Raw genomic sequence first — 13,740 nt, forward strand, 5'->3', positions numbered from 1 at the left:
CGCCTGATCAACACTCCATTGCCAGACACCGTGAAAGAGCTTAGGAACACAAGAAATACTCTTGGGGATTTTCGATAGCACCGATGTGATGCTGGGCGGAGAAGTTTTTTTTTTCTTGTCAAACTCACACGAGGTGGAAGAGATACGACACTGAAGAGATTCAAGCTAAACGAAAATGGAGAGGCTGTGAACGGGCAACCAAGGTAGGTACCGACGTGTTAGGTGATGGCGAACTGCTAAAAACAGGCACACATAAGTTGTGCTTTAGAGTTTTGCGATCCCCAAAGCTGCCGTGGCAAATCCCATCGGGGCACATCCATAATGTGGAAGCCCAGAAACGAATTTCTGGTGAATTTTTCCTGCTTACTGACGAAGTAAAATCGACTGGGACCTGACCTTGGCTTTAGGCTTCGTAAAACGGCGTCTATCAGCGAAGAATTTCATATTCTGCTGTAGCTTTCTAACCAGAAAATATTATTTGACTTAAAATAACACCAGTGAAAGGATTTAACGTCAATTGTTCAGGTCGAAACAAACGCCCCGTGCCAAAATAAAAAATTGCAGCATTCGTACCACAAGCCAACATGATAACCTGCAGAATGCTCAAGAGTTGCACCAAACAGCAAAGATTTCATCTAGCTGGGAAATCTTAAGGGTATAATAATTGAATAATATAAAGTTCAAATTTCTTGGAATATGTACCAGTTCCGCACACCGAAACTACAGGGGAAGATTGTTACGAAACCCCTTCTCATGGCAGCCCTCCTTCATTGGATGCATCAGCAATTTCAGACTGGTTAGAAAAAAATGATTTTTATTTTTCATGCAGTACAGTATCGATGTTGCTTAAAGAGTATTTTTTAACATATTGTAATATTATTCGACGAATTTTTCCCCCTAGAAAACTTTTTATCCGGCCAGTGTAGCCCTTCGAGCAGGGCTATTGAAGGTGTTTCATTGCAAGCTTTGCATATAAGCACCAAATCTAATCCGAACGAATAGTCTCGAACGAGGGGATATGTGAAGAATCAGGGAGTGGTGAATATTATTTTTGAGATGCTTTCTACTCTGCTTTCATACTCAACAATTGCAGAGGTGCTACCTGGCCCATCAGAGGCCGAACGAATGATTCAACAGTGCTGCTGCACAGCACAGTATGTAAATTGGTAGACGAAATCTTAGAACTGATGCTGCTTCTTACGAGATCAAAGTTCTCACCCCTGATCTGCCTTGCTCTACATGGATCTGAGCCATTGCACTTGAAGTCATGCTTTCTTTCTCTGGTAGCAATCAAATTGCTTTTTATTTTGCTTTATTTGCCTCAATGCGACTGGCGAGGTGGAATTGTTTTGGGAAGCCTGATCGTCGAGCATTCCCAAAGAACAAGGTAAAAATTGCACCCTCCGTCTTTGGGCGGCTGTGCATTCGAAAAATACCGTTGCAAATATGGATGAATAAAAAATTACGTTCTCGGTCCCCAAACATACCGGAGTCGAACTATGCCGGAATTGAAGAGAAGACGACTCTCGGTTGCAATTCGGAAGACACCAAATTGAAACCAGACATTGTTCTTCTAAAATCAATCGGGAATGTCCGAGAAAGACAATTTCCAATACGGTGTGACAAATCGAATTTTGAGGAAGTATGAAGCGTGTTATAATATGAGCCTGATGGTTGAGACTGATTGTTGGACTGCCGTTAGATCTCTCATTGCAAAGGCCCTGTAGAATGTAGAGAATGTAGAGGCCCTCCTGCACAATTGTCTCATACTAGTTTTTATATTAACATTTGTTTGTACACTTGATTCGTCAGATTTCAGCGGGAAAACACCATATGAAAAAAAAAATCATTTGAGGCTAAGTTTGTACAGTAAGAATCCGACAGTACCACGGCCAAGTCGGTAGTGGTCTCTTTTGAAGATTCGCCTTCGACACACACACACACACACATACAGACTCCTTCCGATCTCGATGAACTGAGTCGAAGGGGATATGACACAAGGCCTTCCGGGCCAGGATTACGTTGTCAATTTCAGAGTGATTTCATAACCTTTCTGTATGAGAAAGACAAAATAATGCATAATCAGGTAAGTTCCAAAAAACCGATATTTGCCCAAAAAAAAATTTCGAGCTAGCATCAAATCTCGACGTTTCATGCATTTTAAATACATTCGGCTTAAAAAAAAGGAATTCCATCTGAAATTGTATGTGGTCCCCCCTTTGAACATATTTTTTTTTGTTCGGGCTTATAAGGGAATTATATATGTTACCGGACGATGCGGTCCATATATCCGGAACAATTCATCCGATACGTAATAAATTTCTATGGGGATACTATCCCTTTCATTTGAGACTGATTTTGTGAAAATCGGCCCAACCATCCTCAAGAAACTGATGTGAGTTTGTATTTTTGAAAGATTGACCATTTATCCGGGTCTGCCGGAACCTTTTGTGGTGGGCAATGTGACCAATGAGACTTCGGAAGGGTAGGGAAAAAGGAGGTTTGCAAGTTTCACCTTACATTTTTTTTATTTCGTTTATTTAACACGGCTCATAGGTGGTAGCTTAAAGGAGCCGTGGATCTTTCATGTGTTTACAATATGCGAGAAATAGAAATAAAATCAAATATTATTGATTAGTCGTTGGATCTCGTGCGCGCAACTTTTTCTTGCGAGCGCAGACCTTCTTTCGCGGCTCGCCTACTGCGTCATGGGGATCATTTGATTCTCATTTGTCAATCCTGTCATTAAAAGTCTCTTGGTGCTCGCGATCAATTGTTCTTTTTTGCTTATTGCCCTTACGGGTGACCATTGTAAATCCGTCGTCATGTTCATTATCTTTTTCGCCGATTTTGCTTACATTGGTTTTTGGGGTGATGGATGCTGCTTTTGCAGTTGTCAATATGGACTGAACAGCTGCCACAAATTTTGCAACAATTTGTGGTTCAGGTATTGGTATTGAAAACTCTTTTTTGGGTTGGTTTTCCGTGAATTGGTTACCAGTCGATAGTGATGCATTCTCCTCTGTATCTTCCGCGCAAGGTTGTCCGTGGTGCGTTGTTTGATTACAATACTTGCACGTAGGAGTTTGCCTCTCATGGCTGCATAACGTAGTTTGGGTTTTGCGTTTTATAGTCAAGTGGGAGGGGATAGGACTTTTGATCCGCATCCTCACCACAAGAGCACCGTTAGGTGTAGCCGAGAAGAAATTTCTCCACCTATTAGGTGTAACGGATTCTACTTCTCCGTATTACGACATATATTTTGCAACTAGATTAGGAGGGGTACGTGTTGAAAGGTCATGTAGCTTTACATCTACATAGTCTTTTTCTATATACACGGGAATCTGAGTTCCAACTTTATCACTTTCAACCACGTGCTTCAAGTTGTTCTGCAAACAAAATGTTCAACTTGGGCTAGACACACAACCTCCTTGAGCCTAAGCTGCATCTTTATCTTCAGCAGGTATTCCACTTCACGAAAACTCAATCGTATTGAACAGAATTTAAAGTCAACTACCGCTGTGTTGGGTCGGAGCAGAGTTTTTTCATCAACTTTACTCATGATGGCAAGAAACAATAAAAAGTTTCCTTTGTTCTCGAGACAATGCACACTAGATCGAGAGGTTGCTAACTGTTGTTCACATGGTTCGATTGTACGACTGAGTTGGGCAGAAGTAGGAAGTAGAGTGAGACCTTCCATTTGATACTTGATTTGTAAAAATCGGTTCAGTGAACACCGAATAACCGATGTGATTTTAATTCTTAAATATGCCCGAGCCCCGGATTTCTGGAATTGTCGACAATAACTTCAAAGAATCTTTAATTAGCCATCAGTGATCTAGATCTGCGAAACAAAGTAATTTGATATACAATTCAGTAGATTTTTAACCTCTGAGCTAACGATTGTGACGGTTTATATGGAAAATTCCTGTGTGACTGTGCTAACCAACCTATAACTTCAGAACCAAAGGTCAAATCTGAATAAAATTCAATAGATGGGAGTGTCATCTTTCATTTGAAATCAAATTTGTAAATATCGGTGAACTCTGAAACCAGAACTCCAATCCAAATTAAATTTAATAGCGACCTATGGCGATGCTACACCTTTAATCTCAATATAATATTGTTGAAATATTAGAAGTACGTTCGAAACTCAGCACCTTAGCCAGTTGAAGGCTCCTGACTAGCGCCCCTCCGGCTCTGAACTCGGTACCCCATGAAGGACCGCATCAACCCTTGCAAGCGACCTCACTGCTGGCAAAGGTATTCATGGGATCATGTGAGGCAACTACTTATTACGGACGTAGATAGGGCTTGGATTTGAGACACAAAAAGCATGCAAGAAGACAAAACCCACAAAAATAAGAAAAAATCCAGCAAGTGTGGCGTACCCGTTCGCCAAAGGTGGGCTAGCTAGGTCGCTGACCCAGCACAACGAATAAGTGTAACAGTAAGTGGTACCACAACAGCAGCAGCAGCGAGAACAGCCGAGAAAGGCCATACCGAGCACGAGCGGCAACAAACCAACTGAACGCCAAGGTAAGTTAGGGTTTCAGGTGCACACGCCGAAACCAAGCATTATCTAAGAAGACCAGCAGTCAGTTGAGGCAAAAAATTGAAGAACTCTACAAATTTGTGAAAAGCAAGGGCAACGTGCGAGCTAAAATCGCCGAAAAGACGCTGAAGACCACAGAGATAGCGAAAGCAGAAGCCGAAGGGTGACCGGTATTCTCGTTCTGTGAAAAGAGTAAGGCAAACGTGAGGAGAGGAGGAGGAACCAAAGAAGACCAAGTAGGTCAGTGAAGAAACCTTCGGCCACACCAGCGGAAACATAGGGGAGTCGCTCTAGTCGTCAAAGCGAACGACGGCGTGACGTACGCTGCGATCCTCAAAAGGGTAAGAGAGGATCCCAAGCTGAAGGAGCTGGGGGAGAATTAAGAACTAGGCGTACTCAGAAAGGCTAAATACTGTTCGAGCTGAAGAAAGATCCATTGATCAAGTGCTCGGCCTATCGGGAGCTCGTGGTAGAAGCGGTGTGGGAGGAGAAGCGAATGTGAGAGCTTTAGTTCAGGAAGCACTGGTCGAGTGGAGGAATCTGGACGAGACCACAACGGAAGACGAAGTAAGAAGCGCGCTAATAGAACAATGTAAACTGGAGAAAGAGCAGTTCGTCGCGGTTGTGCTATCTTATAACAAGCGCCATTTAGTACATTTCGAGAAAAACGATTTTTGAAGTTTGAGATTGAATGTCTGGAAATTTATAAATAGTATAAACAATTCATAGAAGACAATTGATGCTTCTATCTATTCTGTACGAATCTTTCAAATATTACGAAGATTGGCTGACTGTGTTGCGAGTTTTTACAATAAATGTAAGCAAAAGTCGCACTCACACGTGTCATAGGTGTGTATTGATGACAAGCTTTGTATGGCGTGTCATAATCGAGCATGGAAAATTTTTCATAGAAAAAAATCATCAATTATTAACTTTTATTCATATCTTTGGCTTCATTTGGTCTATAAACAATCGGTGAGATGCATTTTGAAGGAAATGAGTCAGGGAATCTAGACAAAATAGTAATTTTTGGTTACAGTGTAGCCAAATTTGCTATATTTTCAGTTTAAAACTTTAACTGCATTTTTCTCGCAATTCGTGTATTTTTGTTTTGAAAATGATTATGCCATTGTGTTTCTCAGATCGTTATACGCATAAAAACATCTTATGCATTTGAAGCAAAAAATTAAAAATTTCTCCAAGCAGAATGTCAAAATTCTGAAAACGTCACTTTGTAGAGATTTTTTAGACAAGTGATGTGGCATATCTAACTCAGTTTACCCCAAAATGGCGTTTGTCATAAGATAGCACAACAGCGACGAGTTATTAATCAGGTTGAGGAAGGCGTACAGTGACACACAGATAGCAGTGATACGCTTATCGCCAACCGCAGCCAACAAGTTTATGTCAACCGGTAAGATCAAAATCGGATAGTCGGTGTGCTCGTTGCGATTGATCTCTAGAGTCTCTGAACAAATGGAGAGGTGTTTCAGGTGCCTGGATTTCGGCCATCAGGCGAGAAACTGTAGAGACCCGTACAGATCTGATCCGTGCAGAGAATGTGAGGAGAAGGGGCACATTGGTAGAGACTGAGCAAAGCAACCAAAGTGCTTACTCTGCACAATGGAGGGCAGAAAAGACCACATGACGGGAGGCTTCTTATGCCCAGAGTACAACAAGGCGAAGGCTGACCAGCTTAATCTCAATCATTGTGACACATCAACTGTTGTGGCCGTTAACAAAGTGCGACGTAGCAATTATTGCAGAGCCGTATCGTGTCCCTCCCGATAACGGTAACTGGGTGGTGGATAGTGCAGGGATGGCAGCAATCCAAGTGATGGGCGGTTTCCCTGTTCAAAAGGTAATGGATAGCACACACGAAGGCTTCGTGATCGCCAGGATCAACTGCGTATTCGTATGTAGCTGTTCCACGGTGGATACCAGAACAGTACAACTGGATGCTGGACGCACTCGTTAGACTCGTTAGTCGGGCGAACGCCGGTTGTTATAGGAGGAGATTTTACCGCTTGGGCCGTAGAGTGGGTAGCAGGCTGACGAACGCATGAGGTTACAGCCTATTGGAAGCACTGGCGAAGCTGGACGTAAGGCAGTGCAGCGAAGGTTCCGCTAGCATATTCCGTAAAGACGGCCGGGAATCCATCATCGACGTAATATTCTGCAGCGCGTCGCTGATGGATAATATGAATTGACGAGTTAGTGAGCAGTACACACATAGTGACCACCAAGCGATCCACTACACCATTGGTCGGCGAAATTGTACGGTAACGCTCAGGGTGAGAAATGGCGACTGGAAGTGGAAAATAAAGGACTTCGACAAGGACCTTTTTGTGGAAGCACTTCGTGCTGACAGCATCATTCCAATTCCGAATGCCAATGTCGGAAACAGTAACGAGAGCATGTGATGTAACAATGCCGAGGAAAATGGAGCCGAGGAACTACCAGCGTCCGGCGTACTGGTGGAGCCAGGCTCAGCATTCTCCGGGCTGCCTGCCTAAAAGTCAGAAGACGCGTTCAGAGAGCAAGATCTGAGGCAGTCAGAAAAGAGTGTAAGGTAACATTCCGGGCGGCCATGGTCGCTTTTAAACGCGAGATAGGGCTAAGCAAGTCCACCTGCTATACGGAGCTGTGCAGATAAATAGTTGCTAACCCCTCGGACAATGCTTGCCCTGTCGTTATGGCAAAGATCAAGGGTCTAATAACGCCAGTTGAAATGTGCGCCGACAAACAGCAAATTATCGTGGAGGGTCTTTTCCCAAAGCCCAACCGCATGGTGACAATCGAGTTTCCAACGACGAGCTCCTTATAGCGGCAAAAGGGCTGAAAGGAAAAAAAACTCCTGGACCGGATGGTATCTCCAACGTGGCACTGAAGACTGCGATCCTGGCGTTTTCGGACGTGCTCAGGAAGGTCCTACAGAAATGCCTGGACGATGGCTACTTCCCGGATAGATGGAAGATCCCGAAGCTGGTGCTGGATATTCTCGGTAAGCTTCTGGAAAGGGTCATCCTCAACAGGCTGACGACCTACGCTGAAAGTGAGAACAGACTATCGCAGAAGCAGTTTGGGTTCCGGAAAGGGATATCGACGGTGGATGCCATCCGCACAGTCATCGCGAGCGCGGAGAAAGCATTGAAGCAAAAGAGAAGGGGTAATCGCTACTGCGCGGTGGTAACGATAGACGTGAAGAACTCGTTGAACAGTGCTAGGTGGGGGGCGATCGCCGTAGTTCAGCACAGAAGAAGGGTTCCGGATTATCTGTGCAAAGTTCTGAAAAGTTTCTTATGGTACATCACGTAGGTTTTCGTTTTTTGAGTTAGCGTTACTCTGGCGTTAGCTTAGCCTTGTCACTAGGTTAGTGTCGGATTGTGATGAGACGAATTTGAAACGCAAATTCCATAACTAATTTAGTTATAGGGTTTTGTGCCCTTAACCGGCAAATGTGGTTTAAAACAATTTTCTTCTTAGTGGAGAAAATATAATTATTACCTAAATTTTTCTCCAAGAAATATAGCATAGTACTAGAGAGTGTTAGTATCGCCGAAACAATTTTTTAAAATGTATCTTTTTCCGAATTAACCTTAATCTACCGGTCAGGGGAAGTGATCGATGCATCCAATAACAAAATAACCCCAAGCACAATTTTGCATTGTACAAACCAATGAGATTTGCATCCGTAATAACAACAACAAAATTAAACGCATGTCGGATTTGATCGATCTACATTCAATCGAAAAATTGATCCGTCGTAATGAAGCATAAAACTGAACATGTGTTAAAAATGAAATTTAAGTTCACCATTTTTTCTTGCTCGTCGAGTATGTAAAACAATATAGTGGTGCTTCACAACGTCCGATTTCAGATCTTATGACGCATGTTCCGATTTTTGCGTCATAATATTCCGGACATTGTGACGTACATATATTGCAAATCAATAAAAGACCCATGACTCTTTTATACTCACGCATTATGCCGTATCTAATAAACGAATTGAAGGAAGAGGCATGTACGAACTTATACGGATATCGAATTTACTATAGAATAGTAACTATAGAATCTTTTTTTAGCACTTGGACTAGTTCGGATAGGTTTAGAAGTAATGTGGAAAAACTATTTTTTTTTATCAAATCAATAGTTGGGTAATATGTATGGGACTCCAAATGTATATCGTTTATATGAATATAAAATTTTGCTAATCATATTTCATTTTATTACAGATCAAACCATGAAGAATGAATTGTTCGACAACGAGTCTATCAACACTAACATCTACGACGACGATGACGATCTCACATCGGAAAGTTTCTGTTCTGGTAAGATATTTTTCTCTGTTTAGGTACGGTTTCATCGAGAATGATTGCACTTAAAGAGTTCAAGATGAAATGTGTTTCTTGACACAATAACAGGAAGACAACCGCAATTTGTCTAATCTGTGAAAGGCTAGTTTTTACTGCGCTGTGCAGTTTGAAGGGTTTAGCACTTCTTTTGGGGGAAAAGGACATTGATGAATAATTAAGACGGTCGTTTTTCTTTTGTGATGTTTCAGAGTAGGGATACAGCAGTTGTCATGATTTACGAACTTTTGGTGAGTGAGTGAGCTATGCAAATTTTATCTCGTACATTGTGTTTTTGAATAATTACTATGTTGCTTCCTGGTCTTTGGCAGAACAGTTTACCTTTTCGCCTGAAGAACAATACTTACCCCCAAAGGTCTCATGGGGTCGGCCAAGGAAAGATTGAGATACGTTTGAAGAACGTTTGGGGGTTTTTCTCAAGGATAGGTGTAGTTTCTTCCCGTCCTGGTCGGTTCACTTGATTTATGTGGCATTCCTTCTTCAAGAGAGCATCCGTCGTTCTTATCGTATCCGTTTCTGAAACTATTCCCTCGAGTGCGACCTTGCACGCTCCCTCTAATGTGCATGCAACCCTCATCGCAGCAACTGTCGTCTCCTTTATTTGGATAATGGTTCCCCTTACCACAGTGTTTAGGCTGCTTCGTACAAAGACAATACTCCGACCCCGTTACGCTAAATAGAAAATCCGTACCGTTCATCAAATATTAACACCACAGTCACCAAAGACGAACAATGATTGGAAAAGGGAATGATGAATAATACAAAGGTGATTTTCAGTGTAAACACCCAACTTTTACGCTTCTCCGGGGGAGGTCAAAATAAAAACCAAGAATCACTTTCAATGTGGTTCGTTTAGTTACATGGCCTAGTATGTACATTGGTATGCACCAAAAATCCCAAATTGAATGAAGATATGAATAATTTAGAACGACTATAAAAATAAAAAAACAATCACGATTCAACAAAAGGTGAGCCTTCGCAAACCGCTCGTAGTTTCTTAATCGGTATCGTCATTCATGGTGACTTTGTACCCAGTGACGAAAAGTTCGCATTCAACACGTGCTGTACGCAGCGATATGGAAGCATGTTTCGATCGAATACATCATTTAAAACACGAATGCATATTTAATAAATAATGTATCCCAGGTGCGCTGTTTTGATGCTAGGCACATAAAGCATTTTCTGCGTCGAGAAATAGGATTGGCGCTCATATAGTTGAGGCGTGTGTTTTTTTTAGAGAGCATTAAAAAAATTTCAAGAAAGCCCTGAGACGGGAAAAAATGTACAAAAACCCAAATGTCTCAGGGAACGGGTTTGGGCTGCTAACACCCGACGCACTATAAACCACTGCTCTTGCCCAGAACCTGATTCCTACCCTGATTCAGCTCCACGACTCGGCTCCCTTGTGCCAGTTAGCACGGCACCTTACTCGTTGAGCTTCGTTGAATCTAGCCTACTCAACGGGCCAGCCAGTAGGTGCTGAGGTCTATCCGGCGATTCCGGGTGGAGCGTAGCTTCCGGTTCACCAGTGTCCCAACGACCCACTGCTAGCTGTGCGCGTGGTCTACTCGGTCTAATCCTCGACGGTGGATCTAGCCTACTCGTGATCTACCCGTTAGAGTGTCGAGGTCGGTCCGGCGATTCCGGTTAAGCTTGACGTCTAGTTCACAGGCGCCCCGACGACTCAAACTCGTCACGTACTACTCAACTGGTCCCCGGCGATATACCTAGTCTACACAGTCGGAGAGTTCCCCGGAGGCGAAATTTCTCTCGAAACCTGGCTTCTTGTTGGTCCCTTTGCCACTTCTTCTGCAGCTCGGAGAGTATGCTCGTAACCACTCTGTTGACAGCGTCCCAGGTATACTCGTCGTGGCACATCTCTTCGACGATATTGTCCACTGTCATACCAGATATACCCCTAGGAACTTCTTCGAACCTAGGGCATTCGAAGACCACGTGTTCCGGTGTCTCCTGCACAGTCGCACACTCCGGGCAAAGGGGTGACGAAGGATGTCCAAACCGATGCAAGTACTTCCGGAAGCATCCGTGCCCGGACAAAACTGCGTCAAATGGAAGTTCACTTCTTCATGCTTGTTATGCACCCAAACCGATACATTTGGGATGAGTCGGTGGGTCCACCTTCCATTCTCCGCGTTGTCCCACTCCTGCTGCCATTTAGCCAACGAGTCCGCTCGGATCAGTCTCCTTGCGTTACGTACATTTCTACGCTGGTAGCATTCCACGTCCTCCGCCAGGGTGATGCAGATGGGGATCATCCCGGCAATAACGCATACTGCATCCGACAATATTGTTCTGTTGGCACTCGCGACTCGTACGGCCATCAGCCAGAATGTCCTGTTCATGTTTTCACGGTTCCGCTTGGTTTTCAGCGCAGCACCCCAGGCAGGAACCCCATATCGGAGTATCGATGACGAAACAGTAGATAGTAGACGTGTCGTCGATTATCACTCCCAATTGCTTCAGTGCACGCTTCGATGCAATCGTGCTCTCCGACGTCGATCTGCATCCGCTGAACCGCTTTGCAGTTGCTGACCAACAACACCTCCGTCTTGTGGTGGGCTATTTGCAGCTTGACCCCGTTCATCCAGCTCTTGATCGCGTCTATTGTCTCCGTCACCGACACCCCCACTTCTTCAAGTGTCTCACCCGTCACCGTTAGTGATACATCGTCCGCGAAACCCACGATTTTCACTTTCCTGGGCAACCGCAGTGCTAGGACTCCATCGTACATCCCGTTCCAAAGAATTGGACCGAGAATGGAGCCCTGAGGAACGCCCGCTGTGACTCGCATTGATTTCAGCCCTTCGCTCGTCTCGTACAGCAGCACTCTGCTCTGAAAGTTCAAGATCTGGCATAGATAGTCAGGAACTCTCATTCTGTGCAATGCTGCAGCGATGGCTTCCCAGCAGCCACTATTAAATCCATTCTTCACATCTATCGTGACCACCGCGCAGTATCGATCTCCTTTTCGCTTCTGTTTAGATACCTTCTCGGCACTCTCGAGTACTGTCCGAATTGCATCCACTGACGATGCTCCTTTGCGGAATCCGACCTGAGCAGCACCGCATGTTGATTAGCAGTTTCTACAACAAAACTTGTGGAAGAGAAGCGTACATAAACCATCATTCAATTGATTTAATAACTGAAAAAGTGCACCAGCAAAAGTTTATGGTTATGCAACAAACTGCGGCCATTACATATTACAAGTGTTGCTTGGGGAACTGCATCTTGGACGCTCACGAGCTCGCCTTCCGCGAATTTTGTCAACCTGCTAAAAATAATCCTTTCCAGGAGTTTTCCGAGTGTATCCAGCAGGCATATGGGCCTGTACGATGACGGATCACCCGGTGGCTTCCCTGGCTTCGGCAGCAGCACCAGCTTCTGGACCTTTCACATTTCGGGGAAGTTGCCTACATTTAGACTCTTCTGCAGCACCCACCTGAACATGTCCGGATATGCCAGGATCGCCGCTTTCAGCACCAGGTTTGGTATTCCACCCGGACCGGGGGCTTTTTTGATTTCAGGCGCTTCGATGCTTCTGCGAGCTCGTCATTAGCCACTTGCCGATCGTCTGTGTTTGCTCCTTCTTCTGCGCCGTACGGTGTTGGTGACCAGACAGTTGGATCGTGCTTCGGGAAAAGACCCTCGACGATTATCTTCAGCTTAGTCGGGCACATTTCGGCAGGCGTCGTGGAGCCCTTCATTTTCGCCATCACGACTCGATATGCGTTGCCCCAGGGATTGGCGTCTACCTCTCGGCACAGCTCCTTGTGGCAATCTGACTTGCCAAGTCTGATCTCCCGTTTTAAAGCGCATCCACGTTCTCGGTCCCGCCGTTCGGCCAAGTAACTTAGCGAAGAGGTCTTTGTTAATACTGTTATCTTTGTCCATACTGCAGCAGGGTTCCGTTGACCGGTACGGTAGCGAATCGCCTGATGGTCACTATGCGTATACGTTTCGCATACTCTCGCATAGGCTTCCGACCGATCAACTGCTCGGTTAACTGCTCCTGCATTAGGCTGAACTGCTCTACTGTCCACCTTGGAGGAGCGTAACAGCTACACACGAAAACGCCGTTGATTTTGGCGATCACGAAGCCCTCATATGAGCGTTCTACCACTTCTTGAAAATCTGCTCATAACTTGTGTCACAGCCGTTTCTGATCTATCCGCCATTATAATGGAATGTCTTTAACAAAGTTTTTTTTTATTTTGATTATAGAGGCTTTAACCTTAGGGGGTTTCGGTTTTTTTTCTGGATAGAAAAAGTTATAACCTGTATGTACGGGGCTGGGAATCGAACCCAGGCGAGCTGCATACAATGCTGGACAACTACTCTATGCCCGATTCATCCACTAAAATTGTTTGAAATAGCATTTTCGAAAACTTTACTGAAGACATTAAATCTCGAACTAAATTTGTTAGACAAGTAAATTTGTTATGATTGTTTTATTAGATGAGGTGCTACTTTACGTTGCAATATTCTTCAAAGATACTAATCATCCAAAGTTGACAGTTTCGAAATAATGTGATCGTGACCGTTAAAATTGTTTCTGAGCATTAAATTTACATTTCTTCAATATTACTCCCAACTCCAGAATAAGTCCTCGTATAGAAAAATTTATTACACCATTCAATCCAACACTGAATTATACACCATTACTAGCCATTAAGTAGAAGCATTTTGAAATTTTTATTATATGCAATCTTGCTTAGAGGCTATTTATATAATTGATAATACAAAAAAATTAAATACCCATAAAACCGATCCTGACCTGCTAAAGACAAACGA

At 43.8% G+C, this 13,740-nt stretch overlaps 1 protein-coding gene across 2 annotated transcripts in view; it reads left to right on the forward strand.

Moving 5' to 3' along the window:
• Nucleotides 1-13,740, forward strand: part of LOC131686731 (zinc finger protein 423 homolog) — a 241,361-nt gene that overhangs the window by 62,922 nt on the left and 164,699 nt on the right. For both annotated transcript variants that reach the window (XM_058970665.1, XM_058970666.1), the window contains exon 3: nt 8,791-8,886. In XM_058970665.1, the coding sequence (XP_058826648.1) occupies nt 8,791-8,886 (96 nt within the window). The remainder of the gene's footprint in view (nt 1-8,790; nt 8,887-13,740) is intronic.

This window comes from Topomyia yanbarensis, chromosome 3 (genome assembly GCF_030247195.1).
Source record: "Topomyia yanbarensis strain Yona2022 chromosome 3, ASM3024719v1, whole genome shotgun sequence".
NCBI classification, from domain to species: domain Eukaryota; kingdom Metazoa; phylum Arthropoda; class Insecta; order Diptera; family Culicidae; genus Topomyia; species Topomyia yanbarensis.